Raw genomic sequence first — 23,919 nt, 5'->3', positions numbered from 1 at the left:
GGGCCTTGGCAGGCAGGTCTGTGCAAGGGTAAGGTGTCATTAGGTGAACGCTGACAAATGCTGCCTTCTCGAACTCTGGAGATAAAAGATAGGCTCCCCGTGCAGTCTTTTTATCTCTCCCACTGTGCTGGGGTGGGAGCTGCAGGTCCCCGGGCAGCGGGGCAGCGGGGCAGCGAGGTAGGGGTGCGAGCAGGAGTGCGCGCGTGTGCGTGTGTGCATGTGCGTGTGTGCGCGCGCGTGGCCTTCCGGCAGCTGTCCCGGCCCCCACCCCACCCCACCCATCGCACCCGGCCCTGCGCGCCGCCCCCACCCCTCGCCGTGCTGGGTGCGCCGCGGGCCGCTGCGCGACTAGCTGGTTCCCCAGCGCCTGGGAGGCGACCCCCGTGAGCCCCGGGTTCAAAGGCCCCCGCGCTGCAACTCCAGCCTCTCCGGGGGGCGGGGAGGCGAAAGGGGTGGTGCGGGAGCCAGAAAAGCCCTAACCCACAGCCGGCAGCCCTGAGCCGGGATGGGCAGCGCGCTCTGAAGTTTGTGACGGTCGCAGCCGACTCCTGGCCGCAGCCTGGGACGCGGCGAGCCAGCGGCCGGCCTCGAAGCATCTGCAGTTGGAGGGTGAGGCCCGCTGTGCCCGGCCCGAGCGCCCTTTGGCGGCCACAGGCGCCCGTCCTCCGGCGCGGTGCGCCCGCGCCCGATCCGGCTTCATGGAGCTGGGGCTGTGCTTCCTTTTCGGGCTCGCTGTGACCTCCGCCGCAGGTAAGCGGGCCGGACGGCGCGCGTCTCCTGGCGCGAGCCCACACAAAAGGACCCCGGATCGGGGGCGCGGGGAGGGTGCCTCCCTAGGGGAGCGGCCTGGGGGCAGGCTAGAGGGCAGAAGCTGAGGGCACGGACCACCCTGCGGGCCCGGGAGGTTGCAGCCCACACGCAGGCAGACCTGGGGTCCGGGGCCGACTTGGTCAATTTTTCATGAAGTCGGGAACTTTTCCAAAAGTTTGCAAACGATTCAGAAACTGTGCAAAATGATTGCAAAGTGTTCAGAAAGCCTGCACAATGCTTGCACGTTTTCAGTGGGTGCAGATTGCTTGCACGCTGTGGAGTAAGTGAGAAGAGCTCCCAAGATTGTCACAAAGTGTGCACACAACTTGCAAGCTTTTCAGAAACTGCTGCACATAGCTTTGCAAAATTTTCGGAACATTGGGAGTAGCTTGGAGACTTAACAAAAAGTGCCCTTAGCTTGCAGACTTGGCAGAAAGTTTGGTTGTCCCCTTCCCCAGTTTCTATGGGATGGTGGGTGTAAGGGTCTGCATTCCTAGGAACTCAGGAGCCCCTCCATCTGCCTCCTGCAGGATGGGTGCCTCACCCCCAGTCTGGGGATGCTGGCAGGAGCAGCATGCCCCGGGCCCCCTCTGCAGCCAGATCGGAGGGGGACACCAAGGAGACTGTGGCCACCATGGCAGCCCGGGGTCCAAGCCCCAGAAGCCCTTGGCGGGAGCAGGGACCAAGTCAGTTTGGGAAGCAGGGGGCCGAGGGGGTCCCTGTGCACCACCGAGCCCGGCGCTGTACATGTTTTACCTACAAGGACAAAGAGTGTGTCTACTATTGCCACCTGGACATCATCTGGATCAACACTCCTGAGTGAGTCAGCCCTGGGGTGGGGGAGTTGTCCCGGGGGGACGGGAGGGGGGCTCCTGACTTAGGCCCCTCTCTTCACACTGAAGGAGGACCTAGTTCCTTCTGAGCCCAGTCAGCCCAGAGCCCACTTGGCACAGCCTTCAGCCCTCCTGCCAACCCAGGTTGGCTCTGCAGGTCAAGGGTGTGACTCATCTTCTCTGAGGGCCTGGCCTGGGAGAAACCCAAGCCCAGAGTGTCTGAACTGGTGGAGGGGCGAATGAAATGAACCAGCCAGAGGGATTAGACACCTGAGAAGTCCCTCTGGGGGGAGGAAGCCCTGAAAGTTACTCCTGCCCCCGGGCCATGTGGGTCCTGCCCCTCTGCTGACCCTGCCAGGCTCCAAGGAGTTTCAAATTCCTTGAAAGCAGCCTGTTCTCTGGGCAGTGCAGGGGTGGGCTAGGCAGGGCCTAGTGAAACCTCCCCCACGGGGTGAAATTCCGTGGAATTCAGGCTCCTTACCTCCTGGGTGGTGAGCCCACAGTTCCTCCTCTCTCCCATGTCACCCCTGCACCCAACAGCTCCCCTTCTCCTCCAGTCCGTAAGAACTCTCTTACTGCAAAACTGAGACAGTGCCACCTGAGTCCCTCATGGAGTCTCCTTAAATGTAAAGTACCCCCTCTCCCGAGGCCGTGGGTAATGACTCAGCTTAGGAACCCCTTCTAAAGAAACATCCTCCTGCAAACTGTGAAGAGTGCTTGACCTCAATCTGATCACCAGCCTTTGGAATTTGCTTTCCTGGTCTCTAAATTCCAGGACTTGGACCAGACCTCTCCAGGTGTCTCTGGGTATTCTTGGGAAACCTTGGGCATCCTGCTTAGCCTTTCCAGAGCCCTGGACCTGGACAGGCAACTTTGCTTCGGTGTTTGGGTCCCCTTGATCCAGGGGTTCCTTTGTCCCTGAGCCATGTGACCTCTGAGCACCCTGGGTGACAGCTTGATGGGCCACACATAGCCACCTTGTTTTACCGATACCCTGAGGATGAAGTGCAAAGGAGACTGAACCTAGGGGGTCAGATATCTTTCAAAACCAGGTCGTGAGTCCTCTGAGTACATCTGGTCTGGAAAGTCACCCCACTGTCCTGCATGGCAGGCAGGACTGGCTCCACCCAGGAGCCTGGACACGTGTATAAGGTCCCGGCTCAGAAGGACCCTCATAGTATAAAGTGTATAGTTGATGTCTTGAAATGCTTAATACTTTTTAAATTCAAGTATAGTTGATGTACAGTATTGTGTTAGTTTCAGGTGTACAACACAATGAAATGCTTAATATTCTTTGAAGCAAGGGCTCTACATTTGCATTTTATCCCAGGCCACCCAATAGAGAGCTGACCCCGATGCCAGAACTTGCTTGCTGGGTTATGTCTGGTCAGCACACAGAGGGATGACCAGACCAGATCTTAAAAAGAGAGGTGTGCTGGGGAGGGACTCCTGGACAGGCTGCCACTGACAGCCTTCTATTCCCAGACAGTGGTCAGGGCCAGCTTCTCCTGCGGTCTCCATCACCCTGATACTTGTCCTCCCTGATTCTTATCCTCCTGGCATCATCCTCTGACTAAATTAGCTTCACAGAACCCTGGGCAACCTTGGCAGGAATCCCAGGCTGTGGTTCTAGAAGGAGAAAGAAGAAAGCAAAGCCAGTTAGGGGAAGGGGACTTTGCAGAGGATAGGAGGGGAGAGAGGAGAGGATATTGGGAGACCACCTTAGTTCTCTGCCTGTTGCCAAGCTCTGAGCACTCGCTGCATGGAAGCGCTTGCTCCGTCCCCATGACCTGGTGGGAATCCTGTCTCCCCATTCTGAGCTATCATGTATGACCTGAGATGAAGCCATGGGTCTTTGGCTTTTCCCAGGATATCCAACTTGCTAATGTTCCCCTCACAGCTTGATTTACCTCTTCCCTTCTTCCCAGACCCTGATTCAGTTTAAACACAAGAGGGAAGGATTAAATATGGTGTTTGGGAGTTTCATGAGCTACCCTGGGAAACAGAAAATGACAATAGCCAGACTTGAGCATTTTAAAGTCAGACAAGCAACGTAACCTTTATACAGAAGATGTTCCCAGATGGTCTCTCTCTGCTTTCCTTTCTTTCCCTTCCTCCCTCCTTCCCTCTTTCCTTCCTTCTGAAAATTGTTGCTGTATGGGCAACTTCACTGGCAAACTTTGAAACATCTTGGACAAGATTGCAAAGTGAGGGGTGGGCTTTAGGGAACTTGGGCTTTCGGAGAAATGGAAGCATCTGAAAATGACTGGATTGAACTAAAGGGCAGGGTGACCCACACAAGGACTTTTCCAGGTTCTGTTTCCCATTCCCTCCCCAACCTACCATCAGAGCCCTATGCTGAGGGCTCCTCTCTCTTAGCTGTCATCCCTCTTCTTCAGTAGACCTTTCTCATCTCCTGAGACTTCTCCAGGTATGATTTCCATCCTATCCCCACCACTGGCTGCGGTGGGAGACCACAGGAGTCTGGGTCTTCATGCCTAAATTGAGAGTCTGGAACTTTGGGTGATTTTTAGCTTCCGGTGTCTTTCTTTCTTCTGCCTGCCAGTTGCACGGAGGTAGAGGCAACAATCCTGCTTTATCTCAGAATGATGCTTGGGAAGTTGCAAGGCCTTCTTGGAGAAGGTCATTTCAGCTGCGTTTAAGGACCTGCAAGCTGCTTAAGGGGGGATGTTGTTCTTGCATCTCATGTGGAAAGTTAAGGCTGTAGAGAGTAGCTGCTCCCAGGGGTGTTTTCCAGGCATGAGATCCAAGTTCTCTGGTTTCCTCACATCCTTCTAAGCACTTAGCTTTTCCAGATCTGAGCTTGATCTGCACCCAGCACATAGTAAATGCTCAGTAATGCTGGTCTTTGCTGTCACTGAGGTTCTATCTGCAGGACTTTCTCCCACGAAAGAGGTGTCCCGTCCCAGAGGTCTTACATCCCTAGAGACATGTGCAGGAATGTGGATTTTTCCGGGGCTGTTGCTCATAACTTCCATTGTTTCCTCCAGAAGATCTCAGGCCCCAAAGAGAAATGAGCCAACTGCATCTCAGGCAGCTGCCTTCTTAGACCTGGGGAGGCAGCGGAGACGGCTGCCCGCCCACGAGGCGAGGGATGTTCATGGCTCTCCTTGGTCCTGTTAGGAAGCCACTGTGCCTTCCCCCACCCCCAGCAACCCCACCATTGCCAATGAAAACAAAGCCCCACCTCAGAGGAAATACTCATCTCATCTCATGGTCATGGAAAATATGCCAAGAATAAGATCATAAGGAGAGAAATAGGGACAAGTAGGACACGACCGAAGCGACTTAGCAGCAGCAGCAGCAGCAGCAGGCCACATACTTAAATCCCTATGCACTCGGGGCTGTTCCACAAGAATAGTTCAAAAACAGGAGTGTCTTGTGACACGGTGAAGGATTGTCTCTGTTGGTGTTTCCAGAAAGACGGAACTAATAGGATGTGTATATACAGATCTTCATGTGTATATAAACACACTACACACACACACAGAGGAACTGATGTTACAGTCTGCAATCTGAGGCATCCTGAAGGCTGAATTCCCTTCCTACTCAGGGCATCTCACTTCTGTCAGAGCCTTCACCTGATTAGATGAGGCCCACCCACATTATAAAGGGTAATCTGTTTTACTCAACATCTACTGATTTAAGTGTTAATTGCATCTACAATATACCTTCCTGGCAACATCTAGACTGGCTTTTGGTCACAGATCTGGGTACTGTGGCCCAGTCAAGTTGACGCATACAATTAACCATCACAGAGTTCTCAGTGCTAACCATACCCTCAGCAGGGCAGCCCCTCTGTCCCTGCTACCATCCATCCACCTGGCCGCAGAGCGAAACCACTGGCTCTGACAGCCGATGAAGCTGCAGGGCCCCCAGCAAGGAGCCCCGCTCAGTCTCTCCCACTTCGTTCCTGAGAGCGGAGTGGCCCTGCATCTGTTAATCCCTCCAAGGATGTAACGACAGAGGCACTGTGATGCTGGGACAGCGACAGCGTTTCCAAACAAAAGTCTGAGCCACATGGTCTGACAAGCAGGAATGCATTTCTGGAAAGAGCAGTGCAGGATGCTTGGAGTCACGGCTGTGGTGGAAAATCTGGGCTCTGTAGACTCGTGAGAAGACTCCAGCCCCAGGAGCTCTGCCTGGTGTCCTGTTTGTGATTTGCTGCATGGCCTGGGGATGGTAACCACCCTCTCCCCATGCCCCCAGGTAAGGTGCAGGCAAAAGTGTGACTCTAGGATGATGACCTAACAAGGTGACCAGCCTGGCCACACCGATTCAGCCAGTAGGAATGATATTTTTCCCCAAAGAAGAGTTGTAAACATAATAATTATTCAATATATTCTACCACAAAAAGGCAACAATTCGACAGAGTCATCTTTGCCCCTCCTGTTGTTCAAAAGAGGTATGCCACATGTTTCTAGGGAGGGGACATTTTAAGTTTGAGAACATCCCAGTGGAATGGATGGATCTGGTTCTCCAGCCTCCCGCTGATGTGGGACTGGCTGTCCACCCACTGTGTGATCACAGGGATCCCAATAACAATCATGTGACCCTCAAGTCAGGACTGGGAGTAGTATTGCTGGAGATACAACTTTTGAGGCAGAGGGATAGTCTTTTGAGCATGATCATGATCTTGCAGGCAATGGTCCACACTGATGTTGACCATGACTCCTGTGAGTAAAGACATGTGAGGATGACATGAGAGAGTGTGTGGAGTGTTCTCAGCACAGTATCTGAGCACAGTATCTGAGCACAGCCCACTCTAGTGGGCTCCATACCTCAGGACGACAGGACCATGTGGATAAGTGTACAACCCTGGGGGCTGCATAACCTTCCCTGGTCGCTCCACACAGTCTGTGATTGGAGGAGCCTGGGATGAAGAAGCTCAAGTCCTGCTGAAGTTGGCTTCCTTGGACCCTTAAACCATGGTCTTACCCAGCTTCCTGCAGTGACACTGAGGAGCTTGCACCCGGGTACCCCAGTTTTTCCCTACGCTATGCCTCTTGGTGGGCAATCTCTTAGCATTTGTTCTGCATCAGGTTTACAGACCCTGGGAAAAGGTGTGTCTGGCTGACTGCCCTGCTGATAAGCAGCTTGATAAGCACCCTGGTGGCCAAAGGTTGTTGAGGCTTGATGAGGTTTGGTCCTGCCCTTTTCTGCCCCTCCTTTGTTGTTTGCTTCCCTGGTGAATAATTGGAATGTTTGGGGAAAGGGGCATGGTGTTCTCTGAAGGCATTGCTCTGGGGCTCCCTGTGCTAAATAAGCAGGTGGGTACAGTGACAATGGGGGTGGGGGGAGGGCTAGGGTGATGTGGCAGCGTGGTAGCGGGTCTGGCTGTGCTGTGCTTAGTCGCTCAGTCGTGTCTGAGGTTGTAGCCTTTCAGGCTCCTCTGCCATGGGGATTCTCCAGTTCAGTTCAGTTCAGTCGCTCAGTCGTGACCAACTCTGCAACCCCATGAACTGCAGCACTCCAGGCCTCCCTGTCCATCACCAACTCCCAGAGTTTACCCAAACTCTTGTCCATTGAGTCAGTGATGCCATCCACCATCTCATCCTCTGTCGTCCCCTTCTCCTCCTGCCCGCAATCTTTCCCAGCATCAGGGTCTTTTCAAATGAGTCAGCTCTCTGCATCAGGTGGCCAAAGTATTGGAGTTTCAGCTTCAACATCAGACCTTCCAATGAACACCCAGGACCAATCTCCTTTAAGATGGACTGGTTGGATCTCTTTGCAGCCCAAGGGACTCTCAAGAGTCTTCTCCAGCACCACAGTTCAAAAGCATCAATTCTTCGGCGCGCAGCTTTCTTTATAGTCCAACTCTCTCATCCATACATGACTACTGGAAAAACCATAGCCCTGACTAGATGGAACTTTGTTGGCAAAGTAATGTCTCTGCTTTTGAATATGCTATCTAGGTTGGTCATAACTTTCCTTCCTTCTTTTAATTTCATGGCTGCAATCACCATCTGCAGTGATTTTGGAGCCCCCAAAAATAAAGTCTGACACTGTTTCCACTGTTTCCCCATCTATTTCCCATGAAGTGATGGGACCAGATGCCATGATCTTCGTTTTCTGAATGTTGAGCTTTAAGCCAACTTTTTCACTCTCCTCTTTCACTTTCATCAAGAGGCTCTTTAGTTCTTTACTTTCTGCCATAAGGGTGGTGTCATCTGCATATCTGAGGTTATTGATATTTCTCCTGGCAATCTTGATTCCAGCTTGTGCTTCATCCAGCCCAGTGTTTCTCATGATGTACTCTGCATGTAAGTTAAATAAGCAGGGTGACAATATACAGCCTTGACGTACTTCTTTTCCTATTTGGAACCAGTCTGTTGTTCCATGTCCAGTTCTAACTGTTGCTTCCTGACCTGCATACAGGTTTCTCAAGAGGCAGGTCAGGTGGTCTGGTATTCTCATCTCTTTCAGAATTTTCCACAGTTTATTGTAATCCACACAGTCAAAGGCTTTGGCATAGTCAATAAAGCAGAAATAGATGTTTTTCTGGAATGCTCTTGCTTTTTTGGTGATCCAGCAGATGTTGGCAATTTGATCTCTGGTTCCTCTTCCGTTTCTCCAGGCCAGAATTTTCGAATAGGTTGCCATGCCCTCCTTTGTTGCCATGCCCTCCTTTGGAGGATCTTCCCATCCCAGGGATTGAACCCAGGTCTCCTGCATTGCAGGCAGATTCTTTACCATCTGAGCCACCGGGCATGTCAGGATAATTTGAATGATCTGTTTGGAACACCTTTGTTAAATGATGAAATCTTAGTAAGGCTGAGTCCCAACAGAGTAAACACAATGCCTTTCAGTCATTTCTCATTGTACACAGCACCTGGGTCTCAGTACTCAAGACCTGAATGTGGGCCACCAGGAAGGGATCCCAGGAAATAACTACAGAATTTGTTTACCAAAAATGGTAAATAAATAAGAACACGTAAAAAAGATGGTTATTGGGACTTCCCTGATGGTCCAGTGGTTAAGACTCCCGCTTTCAATTCAAGGGTTGCAGGTTTGATCCCTGGTCAGGGAACTAAGATCCTACACATCGTGGGGTGCAGCCAAAATAATAATAATAAAAAGAGAAGACAGTATCAGCCAGACTAAAAGTGATCTTGAACTCAGGTTTCTGACTGATCATGTTTTTACTCTCTGAGTCATTTCCCTCCAATGTAACCCTCTCCCGCTTAGAAATCTGTACATGTTTACATTCCAGTTTTGAGTTTGGATAGCAGTAGCTCAGAACATTTCACGGCAAGATGCATTTTTAAAGTTTGATAGCCCTGGGGCTAAATTTCAGAGTTTATTGGCAAGGTCAGCTCACGCAAGGTGACCTCCTGGCTGGATTCAGCTGGACCTAAAGTCTCCTTTTCTACCCCAGAATGGATGTGAGGAGGTGAGATGCCTGGGGGCAAAGATGGGTTTGTTGAAATGCAGCTGATCCCGACTGGATAAGAAAGAGACTTGAGGCTGGAAAGCAGGTTGATTTGCATCGAGAAGGTCATGACGCTGTGTGCCCCCGAAGGGAAAACTTGGATTTTTGCTAGATGCAGAGGACGTTGCAACTAGGAACTTGGCCTTAAATCTGAAGGCAGATGAAAGGCTGTGACATCTCTGGTGTGGTTTGTTCCTGCAAGAATTTAAAACAAAGGAAGCTGGGAAGCAAACAGTGCTTTCCTTAGGGGGGCCCCACAGCCGGTTGGAACTCACAGGCTTTGTAGCGCCAGATCGCAATCCCGTCCCAGATCCACAGCATCTCAGCAAGTTTGATGGGGGCTGCCTGTGCTCCACTTCCTCCCTCCAGGTAGTCCCCTGTAACCATTGCTCAGCTTTGGAGTACATTAGTAGATTCACTGTTTAACAGAAGGAAACCCTCTCAGTCTAAGCCATGTTTCAGTGGAAACAGAATTCCTTAAAATGGGACACATGCGCGCGCGCATACCATTTCCCTCTATTTGGGACAGGAACCAATTTTATTTAGAAGGAAAATAAATCCAGGGAATGGCCACAATGTAGATGAGCTGCTGGTCCAGACAAGGTTCCAGGGGCTTCTAGAGTCCTGTTGCCCCACCAAGCCCCCAGGAACAGACAGCAGAACAGGGCATCCCCACCCTTTCTCATCTGCCCCAGTTTGGAGTCTCAGGAGAGCCAAGAGCATTTGGAGAACCTAGCGATGTTCAGAGCCCTGGAGGCACAGGTCTTCCCTTATTTTATGACCTCTCAGGGCCAACTTAGCAGGAGGCCTTAATAAACAGTAACTCTAGGATGCGGCAGCCAGCGAGCCCTGTGCTTGGCCCAGTAATTTAAAAAACAGAAACGGATTCATGCACCAATGAGAAAGGCTCAGAAGCTGTCAGATGTGGCTGAGGTGTTGCGGTCCTGTGTTGCTTGGTGATGACATGAATGGCCCACAACTTGGGGAGCAGTGAACAGCTTTGCCAAAAGCCAGAAGCAAGTCTGTGAGAGAGCAGAGGTGTCTGTAGCTTTTCCGGGTTTTTCTACATCTGATTTCCACAGATTTCTTGTAGGGTGGCAAGATAGGGTGAGGCTCATGACATACTCTTTCAGGTGCAAACTTGAAGGGGATGCCATAAAGTTAAATAAAAGGGAATGCGATGTTTTTTAAAAATGAAAATCAGTGCAGAAGTATCATAATCAACTAAATACCAACATTTCTAATAAAGACAGGATCTGACTCTGCTTGGTTCTCTTTTGGGGATAGAGCCTGTGTCTCTAGAGGGACTTAAGTTTTCTTAGTTTGAGGTAAGCAATCAAGTGATCAGAGTGACAACAATGCAAAAAATTAGATTAGGAAGGAAATGGGTGTCTTTATTTTTGTTGCCATGGCAAGTATGTCTTCATTCAGTAAGGTTTTTCCATCCTAAAGATGAAATCTTCTGAAACTTAGCGAGGGTGTCTTCTCTTCTTTCTGAGGGTTGTTTAAAGGGATGTGTGATAGCGTCTGAACTTTTTTTTTTTAATCCCCCTACACATACCCCCATCCTTAAAAAAACACCTGGTCCTTATTTTACTCCTTCTGTTTCCACTGCTGGTAACTATTTTGAGCCACATCTGTCTGCAGCTTTGCATAAAGTTATAATGAGCCTGTGCCAGACAGACGTGGATTGCTCATGCCTACATTTGACCTGGAATGTGTTAGGGTCACTGGGGGTTGGGGAGGGAAACTCTAACCTAACTCACATGGATGCATTTGGGTTGTAGCAGACAGGGGGGAAACCAGTTAACTTGTCGGATTCCCTAAATGGCTTCAGTTGCAAATATTGCAGGCATTTGTTGCCCTAACTTCTTGGTTATTTTTTGAGCTGTCACTCTTGGAAATTCCACCCCACACAACACACACAGAAGGATGTTTCTGTTACTGTCTGTTGCTTTGACCACTTGTGCTTCCTCTAAATAGACTTCATTCAGAGCCCGTGTGCCTGTGTGAGGGGAGGAGGCTACTGTGTTCAGGGACCTGATGGCACGATTCAATCTTTGGCTTTGGGGTTATTTCTAAGCTCAGTTATATGGCTTCCGAAGTGGAGAGAGTCCCAGGATCTTACCAATTGTTTTCAGAAAGCTTCATCCAAAGAGTAGGACTCTTCCACATCCTGAGCCACCAGGGAAGTCCTGTTCAATTCCTGGGTCGGGAAGACACCCTTGGAGAAGGAATAGGCTATCCACTCCAGTATTCTTGGGCTTCCCTTGTGGCTCAGCTGGTAAAAAATCTGCCTGTGATGTGGGAGACCTGGGTTCAGTCCCTGGTTTGGGAAGATTCCCTAGAGAAGAGAAAGTCTACCCACTCCAGTATTCTGGCCTGGAGAATTCCATGGACTGTTTAGTCCGTGGAGTCGCAAAGAATCAGACACAACTGAGCAATTTTCACTTCACTTTCCCTTCCTCCTTTCTTCACATAGCAGACCCTTGTTATTGAGATGCTGTAGTATTATTATCAGAGAAGGCAATGGCACCCCACTCCAGTACTCTTGCCTAGAAAATCCCATGGATGGAGGAGCCTGGTGCGCTGCAGTCCATGGGGTCGCTAAGAGTTGAACACGACTGAGCGACTCCACTTTCACTTTTTACTTTCATGCATTGGAGAAGGAAATGGCCACCCACTCCAGTGTTCTTGCCTGGAGAATCCCAGGGATGGGGGAGCCTGGTGGGTTGCCGTCTATGGGGTCGCACAGAGTCGGACACGACTGAAGTGATTTAGCAGCACCAGCAGCAGTATTATTATGCACCTGCTCCGAGCCAGGCACTGCCTGGGCTTCCCTGGATGCTGAGGTGGACAGGCAGAGGTCAGCTGTTACCTACCCCAGGGGACAGGAAGGAAGCCACACTTGCAGCCCAGGTGAGGAAACATCCCTTCTTGGGTCCGACTGATGGGGGTCAATGTTTTCTTTGAAAATACATGTAATTCTGGTAAAATTCCCCAAAAACCAAGTCCTGGGTAAACTCATAGGTTGTGGTTTGCTTTCTTTGAGCGGGGGATGGGAGGGATATATTTTTTAAAAAAGTTAACTACCAACTCACAGCACATTGCTCACTCTTATGATATTCTAAATATTCTGGTCATTGGCTATTTCTGAGGCTGCAGGAGGACTTCCTCCTTTGGTGGCTAGTGGAGGAACAGTCTGCCTTGGGGGCCTCCCACTTAGAGATGCAGCAGTTTTCTGCAGAAGCAAAGCTGCAGATTGCCAGTTCCCTTTATGTTGTTTGTTTTGGGAAGTTCATGGAAGTTCATGTCGTGTTCTTTAGAACCAGAAAGCATGTGTTTCTGCTTGTACAATGAGGTCACTAAGGAGATGTATTTCCTGGTTATTTTCTTTCCTAGAGGTTGGAAGGGCACCCAGTGGTTGTCTGACATGAGGCCTGTCCCAAGCCAACTTTCACAGGCATTTGATGAGTGGACAAGGAGTAAATTCACTGTAGGATAAGCCTCTTGAGGTGGTTAGTCAAGTATCTCTGAGCATCATGAGGTTGTATGCTTGCTCCCACCTGCCCAAAGGACAGTGTGATCCAAACCAAACATTTCACAGTGGGCACACCTGGGAAGAAAGCTAGCTTTGTTTGTCCTGACTTGGAACACATTCTTTTGTATTTTGTTGCAATGAAGAAAATCTCTACTTGTCCTTGGCAGCTGCAGAGACTCCTGGTCTTTCTATGAAACCCAAGAGATCATGGTTGCATCCATCTTGAGTGAGTTCCAGGGTCAGCTTGAGGTCACTGGTTGCAAGCAACAGAAACTTAAATGTAGCTCACACAGCATAGGAGTCTATTGGAAGGACATGGTGTGATCCACAAACTGGAAGGGAGGGAGAGGCAGGACCAGGCTTAGAAAGAGAGAGAAACCAGGACAGGACTGCGGGTCCCAGGGCACAAACAGACAAGGCAGGATGGTTAGTAGCAGTTCCAGACTATTTTCTTTTTTAAAAAAATTTTGGTTGCACTGTGTGGCATGAGGGATCTTAGTTCCCAGACCAGGGATCGAACCTGTGTCCCCTACAGGGGAAGCTCAGAGTCCCAACTGCTGGACCATCAGGGAATTCCCATCCAAACTATTTTCTGACCTCGAATTGGTTTCCTCAGGTGTCTTGGGAAGGAGAGGGTGCCATGAGCCAGCTTGGGTCACCTGATGAGTCTTAAGGTGTGGGAAGGTGAGATACAGTGATTGACAGTCTCATCAAGACCTCACACAGGGAAAGAGGGACCATTCCCCAGGGGAAAGACAAGAGATTGGATTCCAGGAGATGAAAACAGCCAGCATTGAACTCAGGCTCTAGAGAATCCTGGGCTTTTAAGTTTTTTAAGGCGGGTATTTCTGTGTCTGAGCTATTGTTTCCTCCTTGTCTCCATGTCTTTGTGCAAAGTGGAAGTGGGGAGGGGGCAGTCCACTAGATGTTTCTTGAAGTGAATGGATGCTTTTACAGGCCTTTGAATATTCAGTCACTTTCTGTAGTTACTTCATTCTGTCTTATTCTTCTAACAGAATTCTTAGTTCACACTTTTTTCTGATTAAGTTTTACAAAGACAGTCAATGAAGTTGATCCACATTTTCTTCCCTGCCCAATAAAATCTGAAATTGAGCCTTAGTTAGAAAGCCTGTTGGAGTCTAGAAGTTGATTCTCCGGGGAGTTGTGAGGGGCAGTATCTAATGACCGCTGGTGCCTGGCAGCTGGGGGGGCCCCTGCCGTCTGCCTGCCACTGGCAAACAGTTGTTCCTCTTCGTTTCAGCTGCAGGACCGGTCAGCAGCATCGTGCCTCCTGTACGATGTGTCCCAAAGATAGTCCTGACCTTGCTCTTCCATTTCAGAAGGAAAATGTGAAGCGGAGGAGACAGCGTGATCTTGACGTCTGAGTGTGAAGGGAAAATGTTCTGTTTGTTGGGAAGACACTCACCAGAACCTGGGCTTTTTAAAACTGAAAATGACAACAGTTTGTAAAAATAGTAGCTGGTGCTAATTTTGTCACCATGTCACATGATCTGTCTGGCTTTGCTTTATGGAACAAGCCACTAGAACAGGGATTGTACCCTGAGATACCCATGAAGGCCAGACAGGTAAGAAAAGCAAGCAGAGATGGACAGGAGTAGGGACTGGGGCCAAACAAGAGTGTTTGAGTCAGGCTTTGATGGTACCACTCAGCTTCAGACAGCTGCTGCTATGTTGGAGTGTGGGACTGGAGTGAGTATAACTGAAGGAAGATGGAAATTGGGATATTTGTGTGAAATTTTCAAGTTAACAAAAACAAAAACACCACCCTCTTGTAATTGGACGAAGCCTACAGAAATGCCAATTTTCTAACCTCTGTACTAGATTAAACTGTGTGTGTTCAGGGCCATGGGCCCGTCATGAATCATCAGAAGTCTAGTCCAGGCCCGTACATTGGAAACCACTCTGCAAATATTCGTTGAGTGCTATTCAGTTCGGGGTGGGTAGGTGGGGTTATGAAAACTGGGCTTTCTAGGACAATTCGATCATCTTTGCTGAGAATTTAGAGTCTGGCTGGGTGATGATGCAGATGGAGAATGAATACAGGAGATTTGAAAGTTTAGTATTTACTAACGTTTATGTATGACAACTGGGAGAAAATGGGAACTAAGGAACACTGTGATAAGTATGATCTTGGCATCACCATCACTGATCAAATAATGAATGTTCTGAGTATATGCTGAGGACAATTTAATATACAAAGACACACAACACTAGACATTGTCAATATGATTGTTTTGGGGTGTTTTCTTTTGCCTAAGAGCATTTGTACTGATCTTACCTGCTTCTCTTTTGTTTGGAGCTCTGTGTTATAACTGGAACATTAGCAGGTTGAAATGCTGCCTACTTTTACGAAGAACTTTGTTCTTTAAGCCCCAATGTAGAACAGGAGGCTAAACCACAGGTCAGACAGTGTGCTGGTCAAAGTTCTCAGCCAATTTAACTTCATTTTCAGGGTTCCTTCATTAGTTCCTCCCAATTCACCATTCAAGAGACATTCGTTTCTTTATCATTCAAGAAATGGCAGAGGTACCAAGGCAACAACTAAAACATGAGTGCTTATTGGGCAGACAGTGTAGAGAGATGGCCCAGCCAGAGGAAGCCTGACAAAGAATGGCACTGCTGTGCCAGGTGGCATTCTGGTTCCTTCTCACTTGTCTTTCTTCCTTAGTCACACATCTTAAATGCAGGGCTGGTAGATAGGGTTTTTTATGCCTGGTACAACTCACTTGAATTCCCAGACCAAAAAAGCAACAGCAGAAGCCACATCCATTCACTGCTAGGAGCTCTTTGCTAAGTACTTTTCATGCAGTGCAGTGTATCCTTCAGTCCAGCGACTTTTGTAAATCAGGAAACTGGAACAGGTGGTGTGATCATCATGTAAGTGCTATACAGCATAATAATGGGATCACCAGGTAACCTTTCTCTGTGCTCTGTGTACCTTGTACATACCTGTGCAATTGGCTTGTGAGGTTTCTTTATCCTGTACTGTTTTCACACACCAGTAGTGTGTGAATGCCCGAAGGCCTTTCTGCATCCTCATCACACTTGGCATAATACCAGGGAGATCCAGGCAGACCTTGGAAAGACTGCACATGTGGTTCCAGGCTACCTCAACAAAGTGAAAAAGCAAGTCACACGAATTTTTTGGTTTCTTAACACTTATGGAACTTTTGTTTATGTTATACTGCCGTATATTAGGTATGCAATAGCATATCTAAGGAGAAGGCAATGGCGTCCCACTCCAGTACTCTTGCCTGGAAAATCTCATGGACAGAGGAGCCTGGTAGGCTGCAGTCCATGGGGTCGCTAAGAGTCAGGCACGACTGAGCGACTTCACTTTCACTTTTCATTTTCATGCATTGGAGAAGGAAATGGCAACCCCACTCCAGTATTCTTGCCTGGAGAATCCCAGGGACAGAGGAGCCTAATGGGCTGCTGTCTATGGGGTCGCAGAGAGTCGGACACGACTGAAGCGACTTAGCAGCAGCAGCATATCTAAAAAAATATACATCCCTTAAAACTACTTTATTGCTAAAAATTCCAATCATCATCTAATGCATGTGGCCACAAAACTTCAATTTGTAAAATTCATATTATCTGTGAAGTGCAGTAAAATAAGGTATTTCCAGATATAGTGGATGCTTGGCAAATGTTGGAATTTTGTGGTTGTTGAACATTGTAGGTTGGAGAGAATCCAGTCTTACTGGTCTAGTTTATCTCATGCTCAACAACCAGTTACTTAATTAATAGTCTTCATTTTTTCAGCCTTGTGCTGGGTCCACAACAGGTGCAAAAGACGGAGCCCTGTCTTCTACTCTCTTGGAGCTGGTGTCCACTGTAAGAGCTGGTCAAGAAAGACCCCTGCCCTGGTTCTGTGGGGTAGAGGGTGTCTCTGACCCTCCTCTGGCCCTATCTCCTACCCACTGCAAGGAGTCTATGGGACTGAAAGCCATATGCCCCTTCTTCTAGATCACATACCGAGTATTTATGATTCTGGAATCCCCCCGTCCTCAGGTGTCTTCAAGCCCACTTCAGGGTCTGACATCCATGGACAGAACAGAGCTTAGGGCACATCTCCCAAGGCCTACAGGGCAGCCAAGGCGCAGCTGCTTGCAGGATGGGGGGTGGGGATGGGTGGAGCTTGGGGTGCACTTGGGAGCAAGCAGGATGGGAAGCCGAAGTGCCGAGTCTCCCAGTGCTGCCATGTTGCAACACAGAACTCCAAGGAGCCTCAGAATCCTAAAGTCAAGTTCTAATTTCCAAGGTATTCTGAAGCCAAACTCTTATTTAAGCGCTTGAAGTGAAGTGAAGTGAAGTCGCTCAGTCGTGTCCAACTCTTTCGACCCCGTGGACTGTAGCCTACCAGGCTCCTCCATCCATGGGATTTTCCAGGCAATAGTACTGGAGGGGGTTGCCATTTCCTTCTCCAGGGGATCTTCCCGACCCAGGGATCGAACCCCGGTCTCCCGCATTGTAGACAGATGTTTTACCGTCTGAGCCACTAAGCGCTTATCAGATTTTAAAAACCTTAAAATTTTCAACCTATTGGAAGTGGGCGTTCGTTGGAGCTGGAATTGTAATTGTGGGAAGGAGGGGAGCAGAGGGTAGGCCTTCGGTGGGCAGGACTGTCTCCTAAGTCCTCTGGTTCTCAGCTTGCATCACCTGCTAGGCTCCCAGGTCAGCCAGCAGAGTGCACACCTAGAACACCCAGGCTTGGAGCAGGGTTTTCTCCCTCCATGAACATTCCTGGAAAGTTTCAAGGGCTCATTTGCATACTAGCTCCTCCCACTAGGCTGCTGGGAAAGTGCTTAGCAGTTCTGTTAAAGAATACCAGGTCGCCCTGTTTCCTCACTTAAAACACTTTTTGTGAAGTTGAGTGGCTCTGAGCACACAAATGCCTAATCAGCTGACAGCAGCTTCAAAATTGCAGGTCTTGCTGTTGATGGAAAAATGGGAGCCGTGGTTGTTAATCCTTGTGTGTAATTTTCACCGAGAAATGGGGGCCTGGGTTTAATGTCAACACCTAGAGACTTAATGTGGCCCTATTAACTGGAAATCTATACCTTTAGCCAAATCCTGCCTCCCCACAATGTCAGTATTGTCTTGCTACCCTACCCCCACCATTTCCCATTCCTGAGAAAAGATGAGGTTTTAGCAAATGTTCCACTCAGAACAGGGCCTTCCCAGGCAGCTCAGGGGTAAAGAATCTGCCTGCCAGCGCAGGAGACACAGGAGACTAGGGTTCAATTCCTGGGTCGGGAAGATCCTCTGGAGAAGGAAATGGCAACCCACTACAGTATTCTTGCCTAGAGAATCCCATGGACAGAGGAGCCTGGTGGGCTAAAGTCCATGGGGTCACAAAGAGTCATACACAATTGAGTGATTGAAAACACATGCACAGCTCAGAATGGGAAGGGCCCCTGCTTTCTTTCTCCATCCTGTGAGCACAGACTGCTCCTTACTGGGCTGCCTGGATCCAGGAACCATTTCATAACTAACGCGGGTAGGAGAGAGTGGGGAGAGGGGAAGAGAAAGAGGGTGGGGGTGGTTATGTTCTCAGCTCCAGTCTCCAGCAGGGAGCAGGTTTCTCCCAAGCATCAGGTCAGGATGAGGCACCCCCCCCAACTTTGTCCTCACCACCCCCAAAAGGCACCATGGCATGTGTTTTAAATTAAAGGAAATTCAATTTGATGTTATTTTGAAAGCACACAGAGGATGTCAGAACCCCCTTTGAGGTGGCTGATTGGTGATACTTCATGGAGCTCACAGAAACCAAGGTGGTTAATCTTGGGGACTGGAAGGAAAGCCAGAATTTATTGGAAAAGTAACTTTTAGCCACGTGTGTTTCCTCTAGCTATTATTAATCTGCCCCCGAATCCTATTCAGTAGTGCTAATGAATTAAGCAGCTGCTTTTAACTTTTTCCCACTGAATTGCTTGGTAGTGTCCTCCCATCCCTGGAGAGCACTGGTTTGGATGGACATGAGCATCAGAAACAGATTAAACATTTATTGTTTCAAGTGACACCTCCACCCTCATGCCAACTCCAACCATAAAATGAAATGGGTAAATAGTTTCAGGCATTTATTTCTTCATAAGAAGACTTTTCCCAAGGCCGTTTCTGTCTTCAGCTATATATCTCCCAGGGCACAGAGGCTTCCATGTCTGTGTCTTTAAGGAAGTCTTGTTCCAAGGCCACAATGTGTTTCAATGGCCATAACTGAATTTGTATTCCAGTTAGCACAGACTACAAATTTGATGTATGCACAGAAGAAATTTGGTGGCTGGCGGGGCAGAAACAAACCAGGCCTTGGGCTGCAGGGTAGGAAGGCATCTTATTGGTATGGATGACCAGGCTCAGGTGCTGCTGGCTGAAGGATGAAGACTGGGATCAGCATTTGGGCCAGTGGGAATGTCCATGTCAAGGGTTTGGATGCAGGAAGGGGAAACCAGAACTGCCCTGCAAGGATCCAGGACGGGAGGTGTGCTTGCTGAGGTTAGGTCTTGAAAAGATGGAAAATGCACACACGCACACACCTGGCATTGCTGGCTCCCGCCCAGACAGGGCTGGCTGCTGGGAGGGTGCAAACAGGCCATCCTCCATCCTCTACCAGGACTTCCCATCTTTCCAACCCTGAGGCTCCAGCGTACTGCCTGGGGCTTAGGGGAGAGCAGGGGGCAGGGAGTGGGGGTAACAGGGGTGAAGGGTTCACTCTAGAACCTCTCCAAGGCTCAAAGTGTGGGGAGGGTGTGGACGCCAGATCCTGGGACATGGCTGCATGGCCTGCCTCACCCACCCTGCGTCCACCATCTTCCACCCCTTTGCCAGCTCCACACCTGCTGGCGCCCAAGAGCAGAGAGGCCCAGGCGGCTCGTCCAGAAGTGGCCCTGATGTTGCTCTTTTCTTTGCAGACGGACTGTGCCCTATGGACTGTCCAGCTACAGAGGCAGCGGAAGCAGGGGCAGGAGGTCGGCTGGGCAGTTCCCACAGAGCCCACAGCCAGTGAAGGGGACGCTGCGCTGTGCCTGCACGGAGAGCGACGATGACGCCTGCTTGCAGTTCTGCACCTGGTCCCTGGCTGCCCGCGGGTATGACCCCCTCCCTGGCTTTCCGCACTTCCAGAGATCCTTGCCCTAGGCAGTGTGGGTACAGGAGGGCTCGGCTTATCCTGGGGGATACCATCTGATGCGTGGTGAGGGTGGGGACCGCACAGAGGGGATGTGGAGCCCCGGCTCCTGGAGGGCCGTGGGCATGGTATCCCATCCCCTCGCTGCCTTTCAGAGCAGAGCCCATTAAATGGCCGTGGCCTTATCTGGTCTCCAGAGGTATTTCTTCTGGATTGCATAGCAATTTGCCAAAATCTGAGTAAGTTGCTAACTCTTAAAAATTGAAGAATACCACCACCACTCCCACAAATGCACATTTTTAGCTTCTTCAAAAGTAACAAATGAGAGCATCTGGTCTCACCAGCCCACATGCCCGCGTGGCCAGATAGGCTGGTACCGAGTGAAGGCCATGAGTGAGATGTGCAACGTCCGTTCACCTGTGTTACTCATCGTCTTACTTTGTGGCTCCCTCCCCGGTCCCTGAGTTGGAGACCCTGTAGTCTCCTACAAGCGTCTGGAGAAGCTTGTGAGTCAGTGTGGACTCAGATAAATCAGCAGGCCCTAGGTCTGCTTTGTGGTGGCCATTTAAGTTGGGTTTTACCTAATAGCCATTCCTATTAATGCTCCTTGCTCCTGTTTTTCATTAATTTGGACCAAGACCCTGCCAGGCAGAGCTACCCTGCTGAGCCTCCTCTAAGAGCCGTCGCTGGTGGGATGGCACCTCCAGGTGCTTCCTGGGCAAGTAAGCGCCAGCAAGGGGGCTCTCTATGCGGCAACCCACCCCAACCAGGGACCCAGGGCCTGCTGTCTGGAACCCCCAGCACAACCACATTTTTCTTCTTGGCTCCTTAATGTCCAGTGGGTAACTGAGGAGTGTGGGTGGAGGCTGGATTTTAGTGGGACTCCAGCCCCGCATGCTCAGCCTTCGGAAACTGTATCTGAGAGGCGGTCCTGGGGGACCATGCTTATACTGGTGGAAAGACAAGCCTTACTGGATGCTGAAAAACCAGCCACATGGAAATGTAGGTTGATTCATTTGAACTGGCTCTCTCCCCACAGGAATTCAAGGTCGGCACAAACACCTGACAAAGAAGTGGAAAAGCACACTGGTGGTGCCCTGGGGGGCGTGCGTCCGAGGAGGTGAAGTTATTTTCTGAGTTGCTGCCCCTTGGGCGGCATGGAGGACATGCGGGGCGCATTTGGTCTGTGCAGGTGGCTAGCAGGAACCCCACTGCATGTGGGGGGTTGCTTTGTCCCCTGGGGTCAGAGCAGCCAAAATTGTGGACAGCCTGCCCTCTGTCTTAGGAGCTGACCCCTGCATTCCCTATAGCTTTTGAGCAGTGATGTCCAGCCCTGGATTTCACCAGGTCTGGATAAAGCTCACCAACCACTGCTTCTTGGAACCCCTGCAGGCTCATCTGCTAGAGCCCATGTTTTGCTTCTATTCCCATAGCAAAATATGATCTTTAGAGAAAGAATCATTTCTTCTTTTCAGCAGCTGATTCTGGACAGAGATGAATTACAGCAGCTGGGTGCCAGGTTCTCCAAGTCCTCCAGTTCATAATGTTTTTTAACCCGTTTGTGGTTTTTGTATAATCCTGTGGGCTTCCAGCAGTCCAACTGGGTTTATTTGTCATTCTATCAGTCAGAAATTGTTATTAATGAGTTGTCTACACATCTGCAATGGGATGGTAATTTATGTTTGTAGCAGTGGCCTGAAGGGTGTTTGGGTTCCTACATGGTCTGATCAAGGGAGGGTTAAACCCTTCTGGATATATACAAGACATTCCAAATTGGTGGCAGATTGCTTCAAGTCATCTGAGAGGACTCTGTCAGCATCCACAATGAAAACGCAGAGGAGCGGCAGAGGCAGACCCTGGAGAGGATGAGTTAGGCCCCCACCAGTCCCCACTTTGCCTCTTCTTCCTTACCCCAAACCCAAACCACTCTCAGTGAGGGAGTAGTGTGATTAAACCATCCACCTATTATGTCGTTTACTCAATTCAGCAAGGATTCATTGAGCACCTGTGATGTACAGGGCACCATCCTAAATGCTGGGGACACTACCGAGAATACGGCAAAAGTTCAGCCTTCCTGGCACTTAAATAGTGGGAGAAGCAGATCACAAACCAGTACATAAAATGTAAAGCAGGGCATGTGAAGGAGAGCAGGAAGCAGGAAGCAGGGAGTTTTGGGGGTGATTGCAGGTTGGGTGGTCTCACTGGCCACGTGACAGTGGCATAATGACCTAGAGGAAGTGGGACGGGGTGAGCCAGAGTGATGAGGAAGGGAAGAGGGTGTCAGACAGGGCAGGGCAAGTGCATAGGCCCTGCAGCAGGAACGTGCTGTGCTGGGCGCGTTCTGGGAAGCCAGGGGAGGCCAGTGCTGTTGTCATTATCCTGTGTTGATGTTCAGGAGGTGAGGACATTGGCACAGATGTTCCACCCGGGTCTGGAAAGGATCTGCTTCCAGGCTTTACAATGTTGCATGTCAAGCTCCTGTAAGAAGCTTTACTTGGAAAGGAACAGTCTTTCCTTATAAGCATGGTCCCGACTTTCTTGCAAGACTGGAGTTAGCCATCCCTAGATTGACATTTTCAGAGTGGAACTTGCTCCCGTCCTGAGCTTGTGATCCTCAAAGATGGCACTAGGCTGCAAGAGGAGAGCTCCCAAGGCTCTGTTGACAGTGATGACTGTGTGTACACCTTCAGGCAAATGGGAGGCTCTGAAATTACCAAGAAGCTCTGCCAAAACAAGAAATAGGCTGAAGAGGGATGGGGTGGCTCCCTTTCAGGTAGTGGAGAGCTTGGCTTTTGTTATAGGCTTCTTTCTTCTCTTTTGCATATCCTTTCCGCCTTTTCTGAGGTAGGCTGAAGTCAAGGCCAGACAAAGCAAGTAGGCTTTAGACCTCCATCAAAGTGGACGTCCCCGCCCCGCAGTCTGCTTGCCCCTCCACTGGCCCTTTCGGGAGCTCCCTGGGGAGAAGAGCCTGCAGCAGGAAGGCCTCAGTTATGGCTCCTCCTTGGCTCACATTTCCACCTCTTTGAGGACAAGAAACGAGTTTTGCCTGGGGGAGAAAACCCACTCAAAGGGTCCTCACTTAACAATACAGCCCTTTCCCAAGAATGCCCCATCCAAAGACCCCAGCTTCCCTAATGGGTAAAACGATCCCAGCTGTGCCTCAGGGCCCGCAGCCCAAGGCTCCGGTTTCACTCAGGAAATTGTTTTTGGAGAGGTATGGCACGTCGCAAAGCCACTTCTCTCTGGGAGTGAGTGGACCCCAAGCTAACTCTTTGCAAATGTAAACCCATGTCCATCTGGGAACAGATGCAGGCTCCGTCGGAGCATGTCGACGTCCGACCCATCACAGGGGGCAGGCACCAGGGGTGGGCCAGCAGATCACAGCCCTACAGGAGCTGAGTTTGAAGCTTATGGGATTTAGACAGACATTTTCAGCTGTGCTTGGTACCCACTAAAAGAATACATCTAAAAAAGAAAAGGAAAGGAAGAAAGAAAGGATTCTTGATGTTTGTGATAAGGAAATGAACACCCTCAGGTGTTGAACCCCAGGCCCTGTGGCAGAGGGACTTCCGTTCCCTTTGCCAACAGGCACACAGATGAACCATAGACCTGGTTCCCTGGAAGCCGCTGTGAAGGCAGCCCCAGCGCGAGGCTATTAGGGTGATATTTGTTTTCAGGAAGAAATGTGGATCTTTGGGGAATGGCTTCAAAATAAGCCGCAGACACAAGCGCTTTGTAAATTATGTAAATTTCTATTTATCTATATAATTGGCAACAACTGGGAATTGTAACGCCTGACAGCTCGCAATCTCTTTCAGCTGCGCTCTAGTGGCTACGCTGAGATTACTGAGCAGCTGAAGAAGACGGTGTTTTTCAACAGCAGGGATGGGGAGAGGCCGCCCATCCCCCCCCCTTCCCCTGCCAAGGTGTTGAATGGTGGATGCTGAGGTGTTAGCCTTGACCAAATGCTAAATTCTCAATGAGTATTATAAGGTACGAATGTGAATATCCATCATAAGGAAATGGAAAGGACTGATGTGCCAGCGAGATGGTATACAGTTTAGAGAAGCAATTATTTATTGTGAAACTGGTCTCTACATCAACTCCTTTCAGTGGATGTGTTTGCAGCAGAATC

At 49.7% G+C, this 23,919-nt stretch overlaps 1 protein-coding gene across 1 annotated transcript; it reads left to right on the top strand.

The window, feature by feature from the left end:
- Positions 1-698: 698 nt before the first annotated feature.
- Positions 699-23,642, top strand: EDN3 (endothelin 3). The gene is made up of 5 exons (XM_068987731.1): positions 699-750; positions 1,341-1,629; positions 19,570-19,746; positions 20,824-20,904; positions 23,603-23,642. Exons 1-5 carry the CDS (start codon positions 699-701, stop codon positions 23,640-23,642), a joined length of 639 nt encoding a protein of 212 aa, XP_068843832.1.
- The last annotated feature ends 277 nt before the right edge of the window (positions 23,643-23,919 follow it).

The sequence above is a fragment of the Capricornis sumatraensis genome, chromosome 15, assembly GCF_032405125.1.
Source record: "Capricornis sumatraensis isolate serow.1 chromosome 15, serow.2, whole genome shotgun sequence".
Classification (NCBI taxonomy): domain Eukaryota; kingdom Metazoa; phylum Chordata; class Mammalia; order Artiodactyla; family Bovidae; genus Capricornis; species Capricornis sumatraensis.
This window is presented reverse-complemented; position numbering and strand designations above follow the sequence as displayed.